Source organism: Sinohyriopsis cumingii, chromosome 2 (genome assembly GCF_028554795.1).
Source record: "Sinohyriopsis cumingii isolate HCF-2022 chromosome 2, ASM2855479v2, whole genome shotgun sequence".
Taxonomy (NCBI): Eukaryota; Metazoa; Mollusca; class Bivalvia; order Unionida; family Unionidae; genus Sinohyriopsis; species Sinohyriopsis cumingii.
Genome location: NC_142962.1, coordinates 22832131 through 22858719, shown reverse-complemented (window position 1 = coordinate 22858719; position 26589 = coordinate 22832131). Strand labels below are relative to the sequence as shown.

General features: G+C 35.4%; 1 protein-coding gene across 3 annotated transcripts in view; it reads right to left on the bottom strand.

Moving 5' to 3' along the window:
* LOC149804462 (extended synaptotagmin-1-like) overlaps window positions 1-26589 on the bottom strand; it is a 201036-nt gene that overhangs the window by 94646 nt on the left and 79801 nt on the right. For all 3 annotated transcript variants that reach the window (XM_089940669.1, XM_089940671.1, XM_089940670.1), the window contains exons 4-7: window positions 21574-21702; window positions 17763-17869; window positions 5017-5112; window positions 3281-3331 (exon numbers count right to left, since the gene is read on the bottom strand). In XM_089940669.1, coding sequence (XP_089796795.1) covers window positions 3281-3331; window positions 5017-5112; window positions 17763-17869; window positions 21574-21702 — 383 coding nt within the window. The remainder of the gene's footprint in view (window positions 1-3280; window positions 3332-5016; window positions 5113-17762; window positions 17870-21573; window positions 21703-26589) is intronic.

Below are 26589 nucleotides of genomic sequence, written 5' to 3'. Positions count from 1 at the left end.
TTATCTAGGAGGAGAGTCCAAACTCCAGCCAATATTCCCATATGTGATGCCCATGTCCTCGGAGTATCTGATCTGGTGAATGAACTCAATAACTGGAAGCAGAAACTGGCAATAAAGTGTTGAAGGGAAAGACCACCTCTTCTACTGCCTACTGAACTCTTGTTCCCAGGAAAAGTTCTGTGTAAGGACCTAGACCATAACAGTGTGGAAGCAACAGATGATCTCAGGACACCATCTTATCAAACATCCAAACTTCCTCTGCTGGGGACCCCAACAAAAGAGGAGGGACCATTGCCACCAATTCCTCTGCAAAAGCATTTTTGTCCACCATGATGGAAATGACATCACTGTCTAGAGTCTGCTCAAAAGGCGAGAAAGAACTGACCCTCCTAGTATCTCACTTCAGAAAGATGTCAAAATATGGTTGTTCTCATGCCAAAGCCTCTCATGGGAGGTGATGGGACAAACCCTACTAGTGAATCTCCTAGGCAAATGGGATCACTGATCCCTTCTAGATCATCAAGGGAGTGAGAAGCAGCCCAGGCAGGAGGGGACAGAACAGGTCCATTGTCTGTCACACCCATCCTATCTGGAAACAGAGAGCCACCCATAGAGCCATTGCTGGAAGAGGAGGATTTCCTTTTGATAAAGAGTTTATGCTGATTCAATCCCTCATCCCTAATCTTGCAAGTACAAATTGACTCCCTATCTCCATCTGGATTAAATGGCAAGATATGAATGGGGTGGTGGTTATTGATCCAATCCAATGTCCCAGACCAATAATGAAACCCTGGTGACCATTGATCAGTTCTTAAAGCCCAGTGAGCAGTGGTTGACTTGTGACCAGCACCCAATGTCTGGTCACCTGATAAACACTGGTCCAATTACAAAGATCTGATGGGCAAGAGGTGAGATGTCAGTGATCAGTGAAGGTGAGCACCTTAAACCACTGAAGCACCCAGAGCCCCTGTTAATTATCAGTCTACTTAAACTGGATGTTTATGCAAATATATGTACCAGGACATATTCAACTCAGATAGATATGGATGGGTACACTTGATTCTTGCTTTAATTTTGACCATTAATGTCTTTTATGGAATCATTAGGACATTAGAAAAATGTGTCAGTCTACATTCCAATATATACCTTGCTTTCTAGATATATGTAATGATTGTTCTGTCAAAGTGTGAGAGGAAGCTTAGGCAAACCAGTAAATAGTTTATCAAGCAATCTGTATAATTGTCAAAAATACTTACTTTTGTACTTAATTAACAAGACTTTAATTTTCCTTTCAATATCCCCAATGAAAATAATTCACATTTAGGACAAACTGACAGTTCTTGCAGTTTTTAGACACTGGTTTTATAAACCTGACAGCCTTAATCCCCTTAACCATGAGCTATGACCTTTGGAGACTGAAACTCACAGGTTTCTTTGGTGTCCCAAATGCAAGCTATATACTAGTCTAAACATACAGAGACAGATGAATGGACAACACCATAACAGGATACTTATGGCAGGCATATAAAAAAGTGCATATTTGTCCAATTTATTAATGTTGTAAAATGTCACAGACTGGTTACCTATTTAAGAGTAACTTTGTACACTGAAAAAATTATCTTGATAAACACCATGGACTTGTCATAAAGAAATACAGTATATATAATCTTTATGTCTCTAGCAACTAATTATTTTATGACCTACAGCCTATGTGTGATGGAATATTAACCACTGTATTGTTATGACTTAAACATAGTAACAGTAAAACGCGAAAGCCAACAAGTTTTGTGAAATTCAACAAATAATTTATTCCCCTGGAATACAAAGTGAACATGTAAGAAAGAAATAAATTATGGTATTGAAAATTAAATCCTAAAATAATCCTAAATAATCTTGCTTCTGTAACTGAGCCATTTATTTATCACAAGTTTATTGATTATGCACTAATGTTTGCCTTATTTTATTAACAGGGGATCTCTGCCCTCCTTGGGTAAAATGACACATTTGGGTGAAAAAATATTTTCCTAATAATGGACTAAATTTTTAATATGAGATTTCAATAGCATCAAAAGGGACTTCTCAGTTTAGTAGAGGTTGTGAAAATTGCAGTCTGTGAAGAACAAGCAGTGGATTCCAAGATTTACTTCATTTATCCATAGCAATCCTTGTACAATCACATCGATCATATAAACATTTGCCAAGCATCACTTTCTAAAGAAAAATGCAACCAATTTTATGAAAGCATGCTGAAGCATAATGTGAGTAATTTCTTAAAAAATACAAACCTTTATATTATATTTATACACTGAATAGAAGCCTATGCAATGATCCAAAGTTACCTCCCTTAGTTACAGTCCTGAAATAGTGTGCATCTTAATTCCTTTCAGTTAGAATATACCCTATATATTAACAAAGGAACCAAATTACTTCTTACTGTGAATATCAGTTAGTTAGGAGGGATTATTTATTCTTTTTCAGAAATTTTTATCAGCTGGCTTCCAAAGTGAACTAAATTCCTAGATATCTTCAAAACAGTGACTGTGCGACAACTATGCTACTGAAGGACCTTTCAAGGAAAAATACTGTTGGTCATAAATTATTAATTATTAATCTGATAGTATGCTCTGATTTTAGGTCACAGGTCAACAAATTATTTCATGAACCTAACATGATAATATTAAATGCTGTAACTGAAATAATTAATGTCACCAAATGGTTGACAATAGTTAGTGGAAAATATAAGTGTAATTTTTTAGAAGAACCTCATGTATGGGTATCATATGCAAATTAATAGGTTTGAACCTAAAAAACTTTTCAATTTGTTGCTACCACAAGGCCACCGGAGTGGTAAAGTAAATGGGGAGATCTCTAACTTGCTGAATATTGATGTTATCTGCCTATCAAAGAATTTTTCTTAAAAAAAGAGCCCTGCAGCATATAGTTTTCATCGATTTAAAAGTTTACTCTTAGATAGATCATGGGAAGAATAAAAGCATGTGTTGCTGTTCTTACAATTAAAATATAGAAATTTTTCAAATCCATCAAGATTATAATGCAAAGGAACTGAATCAGATATCTGTGCTGTTTACAACTATACTTAACAATGCCTTTCATTTCCAACATGTATCATTTAGCTGTTAATAGCCATTTTTGCCCCCCAAAAAACAGATTGAACAAGCTGAGATGTAGCAAAGATCCTTGAAGAAAGGAACTTGAAACTGCCCATTAGCACAAAGCTATCTCACTTCTCAGTAAATCTATGTTTGCCATCTCAACTGACCTGGCTCACTTGGTGGAGTACATCTGATGAGAACTGTTATCACACCTTGTGCTGGAAAGATAAATATTTGTACATCAGGACAGTCTATAGCTGTCAGAAGTTTACTCAATGAACATTGAAGAATCTAGTTCAAATAAATAACTTGTTCAAGTACAGGTGTATGCACACAATCAATCATACACTCATGGACAATTTTATGTAACAATCATAATTGATGCACTCGTTTTTAAAATACATCATTCAACTTCATTACTTGTGCCGTATCAATAGTATCATAAAAATGCATAAATTATTTCAAATTCAACCAATTATTAAAATGAAAGTTATTTATAATGTTTACAATAGGTTGGACTGAACTGTTGTCATCATAAGGTAGTGCAAATTTGATATTCAAAATTAAACTGCGATCTTATAAAAGGAAGAGACCAGAGTAGGAAAACTAAACTAGACTCAGTACAAACCAGACCTGCAGAAATCATTATACATATTTGACAGGTCCAACAACCCTAATTTTTTATGAACTATAAGACACTACTGTTCAGACTCAATAAATAATTGTTTTAGCTGAAACTAACACATGGGTCTTTACCACATATTATACTTGTCCGTAAATAGAACTATGTAACTTATTACCAAACTGCTAGTCCCTTGCCTAAGTCAAGTTTAGAAGTAGACCATTAATTTCATAGAAAAAGTTAGATCCCCAACAGATGATGGATGTTATTATGCGACAGAAGAAAGAATAAATGAAAGAACCACTATACAGACTGAAAAGTCTATTGATAACTACAGCTTTTTATCAAAGAAAGCAGAAACTGGGAGTAGTAAGTCTGAGAGTAAGAGCAACTTCTCCACCCTTGTAACTTCAATGGTTCTGTTCCAAAGTGTTCACCTGCATCTTCTGTAACTAAAATTGCTAATTACATATGTCTAAGAGCAAGTTTCAAATTTTCTGGTATATACATACATATATCCAGCATAATAATTCATATTTAAAAGCATCTGGTGAACCAATCATGTCATTTTCTACATGAGCAGGCAAGAAAGGAAACTAAGTAATATCAGGGGACAAACTTTAGACATACTGAAATATATCTAAGTTCATTTTAAATACAGCAATTCATGGAGAAGATAGATGACATTAAAAAATTTAGCACAGAACCTTAAGGTTGATGCAGCTTATGTAATCACATGCTGCATGTCTTGTCATTCACTAGCAGTACAAAATCAGCCACCTCACACTTTCAAATTGGTCACTGATAGCAGTAAGTTTATGTTGCTGAAACAGGTTCTTAAACATCTGCAAACTAATTATTCTGAATCACCATCATGGTTTTCTCTTGGTGCTTAGGTTCTGTTTCCTTCAACATGTGTCTCCAAAATAACTGAGATCTGAAAGGTACTGATAAAAGTTAATGTTTTGGTGATCTTTGCAAATTCCCAGAACATATATTTATAGTAGTCTCTTCAATAAAGCCATTGCATTTTATGTTCGGGAGAGTTACTATTACTTAATAATACTGTATGTTCTGACTAATGTTTTTCACTTGCAGAAATATGAAAGCTGTAATTTAACTGGCAAATCAATAGGCCAATGGAACATTACATTGTATTGATGCCTAACTATCACTATAAGAAAGATCTGTCTCTCTTAGAATACTTTGAATATATTGCCAGATAATTACAGAGATGTGATATATAAAAAAAATGCCCAATTTAAAGAGAAATTAATGTACCAAGAGGATTTTTCTGTCTAGAATACCCTGGTCTGTCTGCTAATATGGCTCCAACAGTTGCTATGGGAACCTCAATCCTTCCAGGATCAACTAATGCTGTAAAAAAAATAAACAAGGCATTCAAAAGATATGACAATAACAAATGAATCTGGATTTCTTTGATGACATTATATTTACAAAGCAAATGCGAATGTTTGTATTTAAGTAGCTGAAAAGTTGCAAATACTCAAAAATTAATACTTAAGAAGGTAAAAACTACTGGTAATAATACCAATTTTAAGAATGAGTTCAAAAATAAAACTAGAGCAACTGTCATGGCAAATTCCTATGCCTTTTATTACATGTTTTCCCTCCGCCACACCTCCAACTATATCCCAAAGATTTGTTAAAATAACAATCAACCAGAAATGTGTAACTCTGCAATTAAATGTACATTTGTATGAAAGTGTTTCACTCACTAAGATGCATCTAAACACCATGTTGCATGAATCTGGGTCCAGCAATGCCTGAGAACTGACCTAAATGCAAAGAGATGGAGTATTTCATATAGATGGAGAAGGGTAGTATTATATGTTCCTTTGACATCTGTGTCAGGACATTTGAATGTCACTGTAAATTTTGCCTATCTAACTTACGAACCCATCCTTGGGAGCAGGGATGTATGTGTGTGTGCGTGTGCGTGCATGCGTGCGTACGTGTGTGTGTTTTAGATTTTTAATGTAGCTTTATCAATTTTCCAGTCGTATCACTACGATGTCTCCAGTGTGGCAGTTTAAAGTGATGTCTAGCACTGAGGCATCATGGCACAGACATGTAGCATGATGACATAACCATTCCCGCAGGGTTTTCATGCGGCCTAGGAACAAGTCATTATTCGCACTGACTCTGTTTATGTTACTGTTTATCAAATAAATATGCTTCTTTTGAAGTTTAAATTTTCAAATATTAACAACATATTAACAACTGAAAATTAATTATGATGTTATTTAGAAAAACCTTTTGTTTTTGCTATTTTCAATGCTAATTATTTTACTTAATGAATTAAAGGCCCGCGACAAGGTGTAAATTTGTGTATGCGGCACTTGCACCGGAAAGTTTGCCCACCTCTGCTCTAACCACTAGGTCACAGGGGTGGTCCTGTATCCATGTATACCTTCATATGTGCAACCCCCATAAATCATACACCTCATGCATGGGTAATCGACATACCAAATTTGGTTAATTTCCACTTAATGGTTCTGAAGGAAACTGAGTTACGGACACACTGATGGAAGTATCACAATATCCCCACAAAACAGTATGGGGATAGTAATTTTCACCAAAATATATTTTGTTCACATGTAAAAATAATAGTTATAAGGTGAATAAAATAATTATAGACAATATGGTTCTAAAATGTACTAAAACAATGAAAGAAGTTGTCAGAAGCTTGCTTTCACATACTTATTCAGACAGAATATACTTCTTTGATACGGTGATGCAGCACTTCTTAGGACACATGCTCAAATCCAGTCTGAAGACTATATAAATAGAAAGGTCCATGAAATTAACTCAATATCAAAGGTGTACAAAATTCCTGAAGTGGAAACATGGACGTTCCAGTGACGTACTTTGGATATTGTTTTGTATTACTTTTTAGGATGCATGCAGGTATCAAATTTAATGACAATAAAAAGCAGTGTTCATGAAACTCAGATATGTATATTATTAATGAAGTCTGATGGTGACCCATATTTGGTGTGCAGGTGTTAGTATGCCTCAAGAATAAATCATGTAGTAAGCTGTACAATTGTGAAAGCAACACTGTCACAGAAACTATCTGAAACATAAAAGGTGTGTATTATTAATGGAGCAGGAGGAGTAGACTACAGTGATCAGTTTTCGATATCAAAGTGTAGTGCTCCTTAAGATGCGTGCAAATATCCATTCTCATTACAGAAAAAGCAACAGTGTCCAAAAACCAAATGTAAAATTTCAAACTGTACATGATCTCATTGGCATAAACATTGGCCAGCGGCGTACTTTTGGTATATTGGTGTATCAGATCTCATGACTACAAGCAACCGTTCTAGAAGCTGAACTAAATGTAAAGAGTAAATATGATCAAAGGATCTTAAAAGTATGTCATCATGATCTGATTTGGAATGGTCGTGTTGTATTCAACAGGACACAAGAATGTATCTATTTTCATGTCTGTAGGACCAATAGTGTCCCAGAGACAGACCTGAACATAAATATATTGATCTGTATATCTGTAATGCTGGAATGTGCGCACCATGTGTACAGGCATCTCCGACGACCTCAGAGAAGTGGACGACACCAGAAAGACGGCCATCATCGATAGAGAACTCACCAGACTAAATATCAGCATAGCTGCCCTCCAGGAAACCAGGCTCGCCTCTAGTGGCTCCCTCAGAGAGGAAAACTACACCTTCTTCTGGAAGGGTCGAGAACCTGAGGAGCCCCGTCAGGACGGAGTGGGCTTTGCCATCAAAAACAATCTCCTGGCCTCGGTTGAACCTCCAACAGGGGGCACTGAGCGTCTCTTGTCCATCCGCCTCACCACTACTTCAGGTCCTGTCAACATCATCAGTGTCTACGCCCCAACCCTCACGTCATCAGAAGACATGAAGGATCAGTTCTATGGGCAGCTGGACGAACAGATCAAAGGATGCCCCAAAAATGAACCACTATTCCTCCTCGGCAACTTTAATGCCAGAGTAGGTGCGGACCACGAGTCCTGGCCTACCTGCCTCGGATATCATGGCACTGGAAAGACCAATGAAAACGGCCAGAGACTGCTGGAGCTATGCACCTACCATGGCCTGCGCATCACAAACACCTTCTTCAAGTGTAAGCCACAACACAAAGTGTCATGGAAACACCCCAGATCTCATCACTGGCACCAACTTGACTTGGTCATCACCAGGCGCTCTGCCCTTAACAGCGTCCTCTCCACCAGAACCTACCACAATGCAGACTGTGACTCTGACCATGCCCTTGTGAGCAGCAGAGTGCGACTACAGCCACACGTGCTACACCGCACAAAACCAAAAGGATGTCCTCGCATAAACACTGCACAGATGTCAGTCCCTGCAAAGGTGGAGGAGTATGTGTCTGCCCTGAACAAGGCTCTCCAGGACCTGCCTGAGTATGACGCTACAGCCAAGTGGAACGCCATGAAGGGTGCCATCTACAGTACAGCTATGTCAACGTTTGGCAAGAAGGAACGACCCAGCCAGGACTGGTTCAATGCACACCTATCAAGGATGGAACCACAAATCGAGGAGAAACGAAAAGCCTTCATAGCTTACAAAAAATGCCCTAATGAACGGACGCTTGCTGCTCTCAGAAGTGCCCGAAGTAACACCCAACGCATTGCTAGACAGTGTGCGAACGAGTACTGGCAACAACTGTGTGAAGGGATCCAGCGCAGTGCCAAGTCCGGACACATCCAAGGCATGTACAGTGGCATCAAGAAGGCTCTAGGCCCTACAGTGAAAGGGGTCACTCCCCTGAAATCCCTAACGGGAGAGAAGATCACAGACCGTGGGCAACAGATGGCCAGATGGGTGGAGCACTACTCAGAACTATACTCCAGAGAAACGTCAGTCACTGATGCAGCCCTCAGCAGCATAAAGAATCTGCCCACCATGGAAGAGCTCGACAAAGTGCCAACCTTAGAGGAGCTCAGCAAAGCAATCGACTGCCTTCCAAACGACAAAGCACCAGGTAGTGACAGCATCCCGCCCGAAGCTATCAAACGTGGAAAACCAGCATTGATTAAACCACTGCACGAGCTACTTTGCCGCTGCTGGGAGGAAGGAGCAGTCCCCCAAGACATGCGTGATGCCACAATTGTGACCCTTTACAAAAACAAGGGCGACCGCAGTGACTGTAATAATTACAGAGGGATCTCGCTCTTGAGTATTGTTGGTAAAGTGTACGCCCGCATCATACTCAACAGGCTGCAGTTGCTGGCAGACCGTGTGTACCCGGAATCACAGTGCGGCTTCAGAGCAGGCAGGTCGACGACAGACATGATCTTCTCCCTACGACAACTCCAAGAGAAGAGCAGAGAGCAAGGTCAACCACTCTACATGATGTTCATCGACCTCACCAAGGCCTTTGACTTGGTCAGCAGGAAGGGCCTTTTTGAACTTCTGAGTAAGATCGGTTGCCCCCCAAAACTCCTCAGCATGATAATCTCTTTCCATGCAGATATGAAAGGAACAGTCCTGTATGATGGATCATCCTCAACTTCCTTCCCAATTAACAGTGGTGTGAAGCAGGGCTGCGTGCTGGCACCAACACTTTTTGGGATCTTCTTCTCCCTGCTCCTGTCCTACGCCTTCGACACGTCCACGGATGGCATATATCTACACACCAGGTCTGATGGGAGCCTGTTCAACCTGGCACGACTGCGCTCAAAGACCAAAGTGAGAGCTGTGCTCATCAGGGAGATGCTTTTTGCAGATGACGCAGCTCTTGTGGCCCACACCGAGGAAGCCCTCCAGAGACTGGGAGACCGTTTTGCTGTTGCCTGCACGCACTTTGGTCTCACAATCAGCTTGGAAAAAACAAATGTCAGCGTGCAAGATACCACCATTGCCCCTTCAATCAAAATCAACGGTGTCACCCTGGAAGCAGTCAACAACTTTACCTACCTAGGGTCAACCATCAGCAACACTCTCTCGATTGATATGGAGCTGGACAGAAGGCTTGGAAAGGCAAACACCATCATGGCTCGATTAACAAAGAGGGTTTGGGAAAACAACGCGCTGACAGAGCACACCAAGGTCCGAGTCTACCAGGCCTGCGTTCTCAGCACCCTTCTATATGGAAGTGAGACGTGGAGTACCTACATGAGGCAAGAACGCCGGCTCAACTCCTTCCATATACGGTGCCTAAAACGCATCCTGAAAATCAGCTGGCAAGACCATGTTCCACACAGCGAGATCCTGCAGCGTGCAAGTACCCCCAGCATGTACTCCCTGCTAATTAAACGCCGCCTTCGATGGCTGGGTCACGTCTGACGCATGGAGGATGGAAGGCTGCCAAAGGACATCTTATATGGACAGCTGGCCACTGGCATGAGAAGAGTTGGACGCCCCTCACTCCGTTTCAAAGATGTGTGCAAGAGGGACATGAAGGCATGCAACATTTCACCCAATGGCTGGGAAGAGCTGGCTGAGGACCGAGGCACCTGGAGACTGATGGTAAACAATGGCATATCAGTCGCTGATGCGAGGAGAGGCCAGTTGGTGGCAGAGAAACGTAAGAGAAAGAAGAACGCAACAGCAACCACAGTAATGCAGACTTCCCAGTATGTCTGCACCAACTGCAGTAGGGACTGTCACTCACGTATAGGCCTGCACAGCCACAGCAGACGTTGCCAACAGAGACAGGCAACACCCCAAGGGCGCTATTCGCATGGTCTTTCGAGACCGAGTCGCCAATGATGATGATGATGATATCTGTATTGTATTTTTTATTTTTATCCATGATTAAAGATTGTAATGATCTATCTGTAAACAAAAAATTACATAGCTCATTTTTGTCCATGATTGTAGATGATATTTTAAGATAATGATCATTTGTAAATACATATTTACTTGGATCTGAGTTCAGGACATCGGTTTTTCCCTTGGAAAAATCTTAGTTCACCTTATGTTTGTTAAGTTATTTGCTAAAATCTAAGCAAACAGATCTGGCTTTGTCTAAGAATTTGATGGAAAATTCCATTGGAAATAACCTTAGTCCAGGACATATTGTTGTGTCACAAGACAGGTGATGTTCTGTATATATGAAAGAAGAACTAAACAATTCTTTGTTCCTATCTTAATATCAGTTTTTGTTGAATTAATTTTAGTTGTATTCAGTTATAATTTGAAAGGATTTACTTATTTCAATTATTTTTTGGAATTACAAAGTACTCATTGACTTATGGACTAAAACACTGTTTTGGAATTGTTGTGAGTTCATTTAATACATTCTGGATTATATCATTAAGAAAAAGCAAGACTACTGGTAGGTCTGAACATTCAAGAACACTGGTGTATCAGCATATTCAAGACTGAAATTCCTTTGGAATACTCTCTGCTTTCAGATCTGTGATAAAACTTTAACATTATTTGGGATTTGAGTCACAAAACTGTTAGTTCCTCTTTAATTTTATTTAATAACTTAGAGAATTAAATTATTTGTTGAATTTTACAATGTGATTAATAGATTGCAAAAACTACAACACAGTGACCTTCTTTAGGTATTGTGGTATAGGAATCATCAAGATGTATGCACATATACACATATAAAGTTTAATAACTGAATATGCAACTGCCTCAGAAACTGATAAAACACAAATTCTACAATTGTTAATGTCTACACCAAACACAATAACTATGCCCCCAGGGGTAACATATATGCTCTCATGCACTTGTGTGTAGGTGAGCTAAATACAGGAATTCACTGTAGCTTTTTACTGTGGCAAAGTAGCATAATAAAATACTGATTGCCTACAGCACCCTTGCGGCAAAAACTTTAATGGGTAATCTTCTCCTCTATTGAGCCATGAAATAATGAGGTAATGTGGCTTGTGGCATTTCCAGAAAAAGAAGCAAGACATTTCCAGCCTCAAATTTTTAGAAGTTTATTGACATTATATGCCAGCAAATCTTTAATTTTAGCATATTAGCAACATAAAATTTGTGCCCATAATTAATTGGAAAAAATAACAAGACTCTTGAAAAGATTGACATACTACTGTCTAAACAGAATTTCGTGAAATGCAAGAAAAGACAATTTCTTATTTTAAACTGTTTAGTGTTGAAACAACCATTTATAGGTTTGAGTGGTTGGCTGTCATGTTGGCCATAATGGATGTCAGATTGGCACCATTTTCAATTAGGATCAACTAGACATCAAAGTCTTTTAATAAAAACACCATAGTGATATAACCATCCATATATAAGAAGTAGCAATAGTAAGATTTTCAAGATGGTTGCTCTGATGACCATACAGGATGAATGACCAACCATTTATATTTTTGATCAACTAGACCTTGGAATGCGTGTATGTAAAGTTTCATGGGAATCCTCAAAAAGTTCACAAGGAGCTCTGACAACAAACTTGTGTTAATGGGCCAATAGATGTTGGATGATGGATGATGGAAACATGTGGCCGTCCCCTAAGCTCTTATGGTCTATGATCAGTAGAGCTAAAATTTAAATACGAGTGTCAGTGTGTCGTGCTTGATTATTTAATTGTCTATTATATAAATGTTTATTTGTGACACCCAGTATATTGAACAAATTTTTAATAAATCTATATAATTATAGTTATTAACGTAAGAAAGAAAAATTGAAAATAATAAAAAAATGATCCAGAGAAAAGTAAATGGAACAGATATTGCAGATATTAGATAAACAAAGTCAAGAACACTAACAAGAAAATAAGATACTTTATTAATTTATCCATCACATTTATACTGATAGGGATGTTGATGATGATGCTATTTATTTCATATCTTCTTCACCTGTAAACATGTACAATGAAAATACATGTTTAAGAACTGACAAAACATGATTACTGATAAAACTGTTAGTTATTGTATTTAAGAACAATTTCTTAAATCCCTATCATAATTAAATATACACTTATCCATTCATATGATACCACTAAAGTTGTGAAATTTTGTCTCTTAAAAAACCCTGCCATCTAAAGACAAAAATTCCAGTGATGATGCCAAAATGCTCCATAATCCAGGGCAAATTTCCTCTGCAAATGTCCAAACTAAACAAACCTCTGGCTTTGACCTTGTGCAAGTGAGAAAAAAAAATGAAAATCTGTTGGTAGCACTGAGGGGGGGGGGTATAAAAGCATGATTGTGCAGTAGCATGACTGTGCAGTGTTTAGACACTACTATACCCACCCAGCTACTGTCCAATTTTAATGGTTCACACTGCACAAGCAATTTATTTAATGGTTCATATTTCACATGCTATCTATTTCATTGTAATCACTTTTAAAAATTCTGATCTAAGTCAATTAATTAGTTCAACTGTACAGCAATATGGTAGTTCAAAGCAAAGTTTTGCTTCAATCTGCTGGAATAAAAGGGCCCTGCATCTGTTTCTAGAGTTTATATTTTGTGGATTGAATTTTATGCACATGGTCTTTTTCTAAACATTCATACAGACTTAAAATCTGTTACCTTTATATCTACAAACAAGTGAAGTTTGACTCAAATTGTTTTCTTTTCCATCCCATTTTAAATGCAATAAATTAAGAGTTATCTAAAACTCCGAGTTCAAATGAAGACAAAAATAAATGGATGATATTCAATCATTGAGAAACCTTTTAAGATCTAAACCTCAGTAAACCTAAATCCCCTGCTTCTGATTTTTTGCTTTTTTAATTTAATAAATTTTATTCCAGTAAAAAGAAATCCCTCTACTCTGAAAACCAAAGAAAATGTCTGGTTCCAAATGTTAATTTCACACTAAATGAACCCAATAATACAGAAACTTAATTAGAGCATGTAACATATCAATGATCTTAAACAGCCTAAAGCTGTGCTGAGCATTAGAAAATCCAACATACAAATATATATGGGTGCAATGAAAATAAAACCCTATTTAAGACAGATATAATTTTTAAGAATTGGCTGGCCACTCTCTTGCAATAGCATGCCTGCATAACTCACAGACCACCTTATATATAATGAAGAGGCAGGCATGGATCCCTTTATTTCCCCATAGAAAATGTCCCCCCACCCAACTGGCCACTAGCTGTTTGTTAAATGTGAATAAAATCGATATCAAAACTGGTAAATGAAACCTTGATAAATTGATTGTTTTACAGCTGAAAACAAGGTTAGCGTCTGGAAATTTTAATCAGCATCATGAAATTCACAATATTTGCAAATGATTTGATACATTTTATTCAATTTTCATCATGAAAAATCTCAGTCCACTGTAAATAACTATATATGAAATGAGTACGATTAATTAAAATGTCAGTAATGCCTACATGTGGCAATACTTTAAACAATGAACACCAGCTAACTAAGTTGTGCCAAGTGAAATTTGTTTTTTAGCTGTATTTTTTAATTCAGTTTCAGTGTAATCATCATAAATGTGATATTCCCTCTTGTATTCAAACATGAAAAGTGTTACTGATAAACAGAGGGTTATCCACAAACATTTCCATAAGAACCAAATTAAGTGCCTACTGTGTTTTGATCTGCTTACAAAAGTGATGGTTGCATTTCTACAACCAATTAAAAGTTGATCTGAATTGTATTATCATGTTACTCAAATCAAGTAAATGGGTAAAATGGATAGAATAAAAAAAAGTTAAGGAATTCAAATCCAACAAATGTAAGAGCTAGTGGTCATGGCTATGTGTTAAGTAAACTTATTTCAATTGAATAATTGAATACTGAGAACACTCTAAGTACACGTAACGTAATTAAAGCAAATCAAAAAGGCAAAAGGCATATTAGTGCATGAAAAGCTTTGTTTTACAGATACAAAGCAAATTCCTAAGTTTATACTGAATTTAAAACCAAAGAACTGGCATAACAAGGTTTGCTCAAGGATGAGCAGATATTTTGCAATACCTTGCAATGTAATCACATCTTGAAATATACAATATAAAAAATGAAAACTGAGTTTTGATGTTGTTGTGTCCCTAGATAAATGTCTCTCTTTTTTAAATAAGAATATTGTTTTATTCTGAATATACAGAAATATTAGAATGTATCCACATTTACATGCAAAACACAGCAATGTAATACACAATGTGATGTGTGCTGAAACCACTTGCCATGGTCTATGTTTTGGACTTCATGGTACAAAAGCTGTCAAAGGAGTGCTGTAATTGTATGTGAGGGGTTACCTGATTACATATAAGAATAAACAGTCTTAGTAAAACAATAAAGCCCCTCAAAACCAAACATATAATTTGGTTGTACAGGACTTTAGTCTTGAGAGGTTTTTCCTAGTTATTAGGCAGACTCTTAAGAATCACATGCTACAAAAAGTCAATTTACTAAAAACGTTCCAACAATTAGTATCACTAATGGGAATTTTAAAATCAATTTAGAGACCAGGTCACATATTCATCAAAGATTTTTAGCACAAAACTCAAGCTGAAACTCACCCCTAGTCTGATGTAAAACTTGCACTATATGTACATGAAGTGTAACTTAAGTTAAGATTGATGAATAAACTTTTTAGATTATAATTGATTCTAATTAGTGTACTTAGATAACGAAGATATGATGAGACATTATCAAACTCGAACAAACATACTTATAAAAAATTTTAAGAATTGTTCACCACCAATGGGGTGAGGCAGGGGGATATTCTTTCCCCTATGTTATTTAAGATATTATATATATATATATATATATATATATATATATATATATATATATATATATATATATATATATATATATATATATATATATGAGTTAAATCATAAGCTGGGTCAGTGTTACATGGGGTTATGTCTGCCACCAAATGTGTTGCTTCTTAACAATTTTAGTTTTGCTTATGATATGTCACTGATAAGTCCTTCTATCACGGGTTTAAGTAAATTATTAAAGATATATGAACAATACACATTTGAGAATGATATCATCTATAATACAAAAAAAATCAGTATGCATGTTCTTTCAGCCAACTTCTTTCCAATTACCATTTCCTCCCCCTGTGCATCTTAACGGCAATGCTCTTACCTACATCAACAGTTATACGTATTTGGGTCATATCATGAAATCCAATTGGTCAGATAATTAAGATATGATGAGACATTATTGATTTTTGTGTACTCGAACAAACATGCTTATACGAACATTTAAGAATTGTTTAGTGAATATCAATATTAGATTATTCAAACCTTATTGCTGCACTATGTATTGCGCTCCTCTGTGGACAAACTTTAGTGAATGTATGAAAAGAAAACTAGTTACTGGTTATAATAATAGTCTTCATTTTCTATTAAGTCTTCCTAGATGGAACAAAAGCCTCCAACATGTTTTTAAATTATAATGTATTCAGTTTTGATGAAGTAATGAGAAAGTATGTATTCTCAATGATGACAAGACTATCTAGTAGTAAGAACTGTATATTGAAATCTCTCTGGAATTATGACATTCATTTAAATTCTCAAATTATTAGCAGATGGTGCAGTTAATTGTGCAGACGTGTCTGTATACTTGTACGTATGATATATATGTTCTTTTATGTTTACAATGTTTTTGTTTTTACTTTATATCTATATTTTAATTTAGATGTATGGACTATGTAGTCTGAAATAACGAATTCTTACCTTATCTTAGTTACAAATCTTCAAAGTCTGCAGACGTTTGAGTTTTATGCTCTAAATGTTTTTGAGAACATGGGCCCAGGTATTCTACTAGTCACATATTATGTGGAACAACAAATAATGGGCCAAATTCCGTCAGAACTAAGCAATATGTCTGACATTACTGGATACTTTGTGTGCCAATCACATGAGGTGTCTTTCCCACAACATGACAGCACAACTTAGCAATATATGGTTCTAAATATATGCTGAAAAACAGTCAACAATGATGTCATGACTATCAATAACTAGATCATCTCATTCTGTATAGTTTAACTGGAATGCAAATGTAATTAAATGTATAGTACTTTCTAATTACAAAAATAATTATTATTATTATTATTATTATTATTATTATTATTTACAGTATCCCTAAAAACTATATAGTAATACCTCGTGCATTCGCGTTTCTGGATTCGCGAATTCACGGATTCGCGAAATTTTCATTGGTACCTTCTACGTACATGTTTTCTTTATTTTATTCAATTGTACCTTTGTTATACGACTTCTGTGACATATGAAGTTTACCTTCCTGACAATGACAAAGAAAACATCAGTCATTAAGTTTACCTTACTGTGAGTGCTAAAGAAAACAGCAGGCAATGATATAGTATAGGGGTAATATTAGTATACATGTACCGTACTGTAAATGCACCAGTGTGGCAAATACCCATTAGGCGATACTGTACTCTATTTTTACATCAACCATTTATTTCTCTTTTTAAGGGTAATGTATTAAACTAACTTTTAAATGAAATTAAAGTGCTTTGGGAGCATGGTTTGGGTCATATTTAGGGTTTAAACCCAGGAAATAAGCATTTATTAGCATTTTTAGTGACTCGTACCAAACATTCGCGATTCCTCCTGATCCGCGACTGGTTCTGGAACCTAACCTCGCAAATGTTCGAGGTATTACTGTATTCCCAACACCCAATTATACTGAGTGCTTAAACATTGTTCTTGTGCTGTTTGCATGCAACCAAATTATCATCGTAGTATACTTTGTCCTTAATGAATCAACCTTGTGTTACCATTATCTTGTGTGCCTGTCTCAAATAAAATAACAATGGGTCAAATTTGTGAGTCCAATGAATCTTTATTTTCTTTCATGTGTAAGGTTGGTGAATTTCAGTAATTTCTCCTGCAAGCCTATAACCTACATCTGTGTAAATGCAATAAATGTATGATTATGCTATGTGTGCTCGTTTAAAATTGCATTTTCATAACTCATAAAATGTGTCTTGTGAGTAGGAGATGTCTAATAAATGCTAAATGGATTTTTGGTAATTTTGTGCAAATTATTCTTTGAATAAATTCATTGGGAAAATGTTGCACATTTCTGCTAGACACTCTCATCAAATATTACTTACCCTTTGTAAGCCCCTCCATGACATTAATGTAGATCCAGCTCTTGACTAAAGGTACTTCCATAATCTGAAGAGCTTTCAGCATCCTTACATTGAACCAAATATCTGGCCTGCAAATGAAAACCAACTTTAGTTACAAATCTCTAAAACTGCATCTATGAAAGTGAAGCTTCATTTAGGAATAAACTGCTAGTCATGAAATTGTATTGGATAATATATTTGCTCAGTAAAAAGGTTCATACTATATCCAGGGACTAAATGGTTGGTCAAGATTAGTGTTATCATTTAGAGTTATGACAGGCCTTTTTATTTTTAAACCCTCTATCAAAGTTCTTTGGGCAGTTTAGAATGACACAGACTGGTGTAAAGAATAAAAATGCTAACCTCAAATGCTAAGTAACTGAACACACCCATCAGCAACAATTTAACTTTAATGAAACAGACTGCCTCATTATTACCAGCATAATACCTTGTCTTCATATTTAGCTCTAATAGATTCAATGTTCTTGGAAATATCTGGAGCCTCAGCATGCATTTTAATCACATAATATCTCAGTATGTATGCTACATATTTCCAAAATAAGAACTGTAAACATTTTAATTAAAACTGCTTCTCTGTCCACATCTGCAAAAGCATAATAGGTGACAAGAAACTCATCTTTTTTCTGAGATAGTTCTTGAAGATGCATTGGAACCTTTAAGTCCTATATGAATTCCTTTCTTGATACTGTAAATATGACAAGATTTAATTTTCATTCAGTGGTTCATCTTTGAAAACCAACTCTGTTTGAATCAGAAAAAGGTGGTCAACACGCTATACTTTTCCATTAAAATATTACTGGTGTTGCAAGAGCCACTTTAGTCCAGGACAGTGTATCATAAAGGTAAAAAGTGCCTCAAAATCAAAGACACCATGAAAATTGTATACCAATTAATTGGTGACTTTATCCTGTATGGAAAAAAGCACAGTATTATTTTTTCTAGTGTTGGCCACTGACTGTTGCCCATTATTGAAAAAAACTGATCAGATGTACGACTTTCTTTAAACACAGAAAAAATACTTTATTACAGATGAAAGACTATGTCCAGAAGAATGGGTACAATGCAATGGCCTTGCTCTCTACAAATTGCTCCATAGGTCTTGTATAGAAGAACTCCTGTCAGAAAACCAAAGTTTGGAGAAGACAGGCATTCAGGATCCATAACTCTTGCAAATAATAACATGGACTACTGAAAATCTAGCTAAATATAAAAGTACATAATTAGTTTGGCCAAAACGCAATAATTCTCAGCAAAGATATGCTGCAGAGAGCAAAGTTATGAGTATGAACAATCAGGGGCATAACCCTTTTTAATAATAATGTGAAATGTTTTAAGTTAAACTCATTTACAGTCTCATCCATATAAAACTAAATACCAAATTGGGCTGAAATGCAACAAAGCTTAGTAAAGTTGTTCTGCTGAAACCAAAGTGAGAAAGATGGGCAATCAGAAGTCATAACCCCCAATAAATCATGTGGAAAACTGAAAATGCCACCAATCTGAAACCACTTGCAAAATCTGGTTGAAATCCAACATATGACGTATTTTGGTGAATTTATCTTGCAGAAAACAAAAGTCAAAATGGACATGAATCAGGGGTCCATAACTCTTAGGAATGAGACTAAAACCATGGAAGGTTCATGCAAGTCTGTGAGACAATGTTCATATCAAACTGCATCAGAATATGCTGAAGGGTTCTGGGGCTATAATGCAAACAAGCCACATTAGATATGATGGTAACTGTCAAAGGAAAAAGGTCTCTCCAAAATGGAGTGGACAAGAGAAAAAAAAAACATCACAGGCACAGGCTATGAGGCAATGTACATGTCATATTGCATCAAAATATCTGAGTAGTTCCTGAGCTATGCTGGTTACAAGGATTTATTGTAATGGAAATGAGAGCTGATGGAAATGGACAATAACTCTCTCAGATTGGACTTGAAAAGATGAAACCTTTAAAAGACAAATCTACATGTAAATGGGCAATTCACCTACCAAATGGCATTCAGTTATGTGTAAAGGTTGCAAAGCTAGGCTGATAACAAGAAGTGTGAACTGATAGAGGGATGAACATACAGATGGATGGACAGATCGTGACTACAATAAGAGTACCACATCTCAATGCATGGCCATAACAAACTTTCTGGCACTTCTCACATTATTTCTATGTAACCCTATACATTCTGAAGTTCACAATTACAACAGCAGTCATTGATTTTCTCATAGATGTTGGAGGGGCTTATTTAAGGATGGTTTTTTTTTGCTACAATAGTAAAATGTAAATATATGACATCACAATGCAATCACTTTGATGCTTCATCATTCTGACATAATGGTTCATTCATGTTTTGTTATTTTATGGTTGATGCAAAACTATTTTAAGTTCCTACTATGAAACAGCAAGGTGTAATTACATATTTCTCACAAAGTATGTAAAGAAACAGAACAACAGCATGTGGAAAGTATTTATGTCTGACAATTCACTTGCATAAAAAATAAACTCACTAATTCATTGCACTCATGAGATTTTTGAACCTGGGCCTTGATCAATTATAAAGCATATACCTTTAAGTGAACAGGTATTATGCTCTATGTACACTGTATAATGAGAGGACCTTAATTACATGCACTTATCCAAACTGTTGATATGCACATTTCAAAAGTGTCAGGACTACTGTGATACCCTCCATTTTTCTGAACATATATCCATTGACTACCACACTCCTTCTATACTGCTGGTGGAAATTAATGAAACTTTGAAGCTAAGTTGTCCGTGCAAAAAAGGTGTTACCCTTAGCTCCCACCCCTGAGGTCTCTGGGAGAGGGTAAAAGGTCAAATTTAGACATATTTCAACCACACTGACATTTTCCAAATAATTTTTTTTTATACCAAACATCATAAAAGCAGTCATATTCTGAAGATGCATCATAACTATCTATTTTTCTACACACACATGTTTACTACTGCAGTATGAGCCCTGAAGTACTGCCTGCAGCACCTGGGGTTGGGTGAGCATGAGAGGGGAGGTTTGATTATGCAGTAAACAGTTTGGGGATTTGCAGCGGCATGCCATTGGAAATGTTCTGGATTTCTCTATTTTACAATTATCATGCAAATTCTGGAGAATAACTTGCAGAAAAACAACAGTAGTTATGATTCTATGTGGGCAGAAAATAACAAATAATCAATGCCACAAATTTCATTGTAATTTGACATGCATGAACTATATCTCCTTCAAATACTGACAAAAATGCTAACTACTGAAGTAAGCAAGATACATGTAGTATTGAAATTCAACTGCATGCCAAATTTAATTTCAGAAATAAGCTGGATTCATAAAAGAAATACCAAATTATTAATGGATGAATGGCTTAAAAGGAAATGATGGATATTCATTAATTAAATATGTATATGTCTGATGAGTATCGGAAGTAATTTGGTTGCCATGGTGAAAAATTGTATTGCCTTTCAGTACCTTGTTTAGAGAGGTAACAAAATCATCTTAAATCTTAACCATGCCAGTCAGTCTTGTATTCATAAACAAGTTCTTGTTTGCACTTCTACTAAGTACCAAACAGATTCTTGCCTTTGTGTTATATATGCAAGATATTCAAAGCAAGATTGCAAACTGGATCTCGTTTTAGGTACAATCAATCAAACATGCCAGAAAATTAATCTCTGCTTATTTAATTGTCCTAAAATGATAGTTCTCAAAGAATCTAAACATAAACACCTGAAAAACAATTGATATGATTCAAAGTGTAATATTACCTTTCAACAAATGAAATAGTTGCCTTGGAAATATGTGGAAAAGGCACTTCCATTGAAAAAAGAAGAATAATTTGAAGCCTTCCAGTTACTTGCAGCTGCTCCACAATAGCATCAAAATTTAGACCAACTCTGAAAGAGAGATCATCAATATTTAATTTTTTCAACAATTACTTCCTTGCAAATGCATGTACAAATATTTGACAGCTGTGAGCATATTCCTGGGTTTATTCTACAACTGTAAAACAATCGGTGTGTGTGTGTGTGTGTGATTTCTCCCTCTATTTGAAAACAAGAGGCCTAAATGAGCCTGATATTGCTCATCTGGTTTATGTAGCATTTTAATTATGAACACACCCTATGTAAACTATGTCCAATCATTATGTCAATTTTCACCTATATTACAGTCTGCTAAAGTTCTTTCCAATGATAAAAGGTACACTGGATTATTTTTTAAAAATAACAATACTAAAAACACAAAATAAAAATTTCAAGTAATTTGTGAGTAATGACACTGAATATAATGACATGCCACATTTTTTTTATTATATGTCATAACATATAAATTACAAAATGTATTAGGCCCTTACATGGGAATACTAGTAAATGTCACACTCTGTTTCAACAAACATACCAAACTTCCTTCCAAATATATAAGAATTTTAGATATGCAAATATTTTTACTTTGAGTTTTGCCACGGTGGGAAGCTATTGTTTTTTGCTTGCCTGGTAAGGTATTTCGTAAGAGAAGAGCCTTATTGTACCGTTTTTTATTTTGGAAAGCAAACTGTTGAATGGTAACTAAAATGGTATAGGTAAATGATCACAACATATCACAACAAAATGTATGAAAGTGTGTATGGGCTGAAATTCTGCTGTATGTTGTCAATTTAATAACCTTCCTCACCCAGCCATTTAAGAAGAAACTTAATTATTTGCCTTCAAAAGGAAATGGCATCCAAACCTAATTTGAGGAGTACCTGCATATCTGTTCCTGTGAATGTTAGTCCAGTTGAAAACAAATCACACAAAACAACAGTTAAAGAGAAATCTGGAGAAAAAACATCTGAGGTGGAAGTATCATCTGCAAATCAGATAGGTGTGTCTAATGTGGGTACTGAATGTGTGCCTGAAACTGTGATGGAAATGTCCACTGATAAATTGTAACAACAGAAAATGTTTGATGAACTTCATAAGAAAGTAGAATAAAGATATCAAGCTATGTACAGGAAGACAGATTCATTTCTGAATGATACAAGAAACAGTGAAAGGCATTTTGAGGTCAGAACTTCAGGCTGCTAATGGAGGAGTCTAAAACAGTGAAACTTGAAATCACTGATATTGAGAAGCACCTTAATTTTTGCGACAAGTCAGTGACAAAATTGCAGAATGATAATAAGCAAGAGCTCCAAACCCTCGATAAGAAGATAATGAGTCGATTACACTTCTACAGTGAAAAATTCTTCACCTGGAAAAGCATGAAAGAAAATACAACCCTCTGTTGTAGGGATGAGAAAAGATGATCCTGGTGAGAACACTATCAGGTAGTTAAAGAAATTCTAGTAAAAGACTTGGGTGTCACCACACAAAACTCCTACTAAAGCTCTTGGCCCAGCACCCATTATAATAAAATTCAGTTGCTGGGTAGATGCAGAACTGGTGTTGTCCTGAGCTAAACACTTGCAAGACTCCAAGAACAGAATAGTGACTGACCTGCCATTTCTTATGAAACTAGACAGAAGACTATTTAAGGAAGTTTATGCCACTCAAAACAATGACAACCTTCAGACAAGAATAGGGGAAAAAAAATAAAGTTTTCTAATATTTGACCCCTAAACTGAAACAGTCACAGATTTAGTACTACATGTATTTAACTGTATGCTATAAGTACACATCTCACAGTCAAAGCCTTAGACTTTTCCCTTGTATCAGCAAATATATAAGAATCCTTTATTATTTTTTTTTATGTTTATTTAAATGCTACTTCCAGAAAGCAATCTTCTTAATAAAATAGCAATCTATTTAATAAAACAGATACCATTTTACTTCCAGAATGGGCTCTACTTTAGTTTTTATATTTGGTTTTTGTTCTTAGAGAATTCTAAGAAAAACTGGAAAATATAATCTACGAGCTATCTTCAAGCAAGCTCTTAGGTTTTTGTAAAGATCCAAGGTACTGACTGTGAACATGATAGAACATATAGAAATTAACAAATTAGTTATCATGAATAATATATTTATGTGATTCATTTTAGGAAATGAATAAATTACTCTATGTAAATGTGTTACATTTAGACCTAATGTTTTTTTTTTTTTAGGAAAGGGGAGACAATATTGTAAGTATATTTAAAAATATGTTAATCCCTTTTCTTGCCTTAGTGTATAATTTTCTTTATTTCATTTTGCATAAGGTGCCCCACTTTCCTGTACATGTTTTAAAATAAATTATTTGTGTTTAAAATAAAATTTATAAACTGTTTCTATGTTAATTTCTGTTTTTATTCTTGTTTGTTTCAAGAAACAACAATAATCAAATTTACCAGGTATCATTCCTTTGCAGTAAAAACAGAATATTGCTTAATAAATATCAGTTTAAAAGATTGTAAACAGATTATGACATCTTTTTAAAATTTCAAATTTCACAATGAAAATGTATAAATGTATCCAACATTAAATCAGGGAACTGGTGTTTGTCTTATTGCCATACAGCTACTATTTTATCTTTTGGTTGTATTGCCATGATTCTCAAACTGTGTGTGCCGCGAGAGATTTGCAGGTGTGCCGTGTAAGTTTTTAAAAAATATCTAAAATTGCTAGCGTTTTGAAACCTTTAACATATCGAAAAATTAAATGGTAAATCAATGTCACAAAAGTTAAAAAGTAACATATATAAGTTCTGAACCAAGTTATTCAAGTTGTAAACTTCATCAAATCTCGACTGCTTCAATCTCGACTTTTCTCTCAACTCTGTGAAGTGATGGATTCAGACTGCAAATGCCTGCTGTACCATACTGACGTTCATTGGCTTTCAATGGGGAAAAGTGTTAAAGTGTCTTGTCCATCGCAAGATTGAAGTGATTTTGTTCTTGGAGGTTGAGAAAACAGACTTTGGATTCTCTCTTCATGACGAAATCTGGTGGCTGAAGGTTCAGTTTTTCTCCGATTTATTACAACCAAAGAAGAAGAACAACTCACTGATTAAAAATAATGATAAATATTTTCAGTCAATATTTCTCGAAAAGAGCCTGGATGAGTTTTGGATCTTAATCAAGAAGTCACATCCTGCAATCAGTTCAAAAGCAATCAAAATAATCCTGCCACTTGTGTCTTCGTGGTTTTGTGAGTTTGGATTTTCAGCATTGACTGAAATCAAATCGAAAAAGAAAGAGAGAGACTTCTTAAAATCGACGATGAAATGCGCGCTTGTTTGTCAACTTTGGAGCCTCGCTTAAATCTGATTTGCTCTCGAAAGCAGGCACATCCTTCACATTAAATTTAAGATCAAATATATATGTAAAAACAAATAAGTTCTTCACCACAAAAACTGTTAAATCTTTTCAGGTGTGCAGTGAAATTTTTTAGATCTTTTTGGTGCGCCGCAAGATAAAAAAGTTCGAGAAACACTGTTGTATTGTCATGCTTTTGCCATGTGACTGGTAGGACCTTTGCCTGCTGGTTTTTGCTTTAAATGCTTTTTTGTGCATTATTTGCAACCTTTAATTTTTTTATTATTATTATTAAATCAGTACTGCATATTGTTTGCATGCTATGTGCTTTGCAAAACTTTTTTATTGCTATCTTTACCATAAAGGTGTTTACAGCATTTTTATTTTGTTGCAAATGTACTTATGTATTCTTGCCATGCAATTTGAATAATCTTCTGCTTGCTTTCTTTGCTGCAAAAGCATTGAATATAATTGTGGAAGTATTTGTAGAAAATGTCAATATATTAGAGATATTTACATTTATAAATTTTTAATAGGCTCTTATACCAAAAGGAAGGTAAAAACATTTTATGCTTTTGTTTCTTCTTACTTCTGTTTCTTCTCTATCTTCTTTTCTCCCTCCTTAAAAAAGTCCTTTCCTATGTCAAAGGCAAAGACACCAGTAAACTGTATTTGCATCTTATGATTTTATGCACAATTATAATAAGATCTAATGCATAGAACTGTCAGATATTTTTGCCCAGAGTATTGTTTCCAAATAAACTTTGGGACTTTACCTGATCATTAATAAAATTACCACTGCATCCATGAATTGTCTAAGTTTAGGAGACAAATCCAATAGAGATGTCTTTCATTTTATAACTTTTTTTTATAAAAAATTCAATTTATTTTCTACAAGATAAACTTTTCCTACAAAGAAAGAATATTATATACCTAGTCGGTTGGGATGAATGCTTTTTTTTAGCAATTTTTCAAGTCAATCTAGAAGACGAGCAAGTCTTCAAATGATAACTTAAAATTTTAAATACAGCAAATATGATAAGACAGACGGAAATAAGATTATTATCGATTTGCAAATAGAAAATAAGAACATAACATTACTAAATATTTGTGGTTCAAACGAAGACTCATATTTGTTTCAACAGTTGAAAACTGACTTAAATGACTATCATGATAACTTGATAAGATAGGTGATTTTAATTTTGTTATGAATCAGCAAGATGATACATGTAATTACGACAGACAGAATAACCCAAGATCAAGAGAGAAACTGATAGAAATCACAAATAAATTTGGGCTCATTGTTATCTGGAGAGAAATTCATGGAGAACAGAAAAAATACACTTTGAGGGGAAGAAACAAAAGAGGAAGGCTTGATATTTTTCTTCATTATGGCAAACTTGCTTATAGATACTGAAGCAGCTGATACTGTACCAGGGTACAGAATGAACCATTCTCTCTTAACATTAATGCATAAAATATGGAACTTCAAGAAGGAAAATTATTTTGGGAGCTCAATAACACTACCTAATTAAAGACAAGATATACACCGCTCCCTCGATAACTCGTGCCC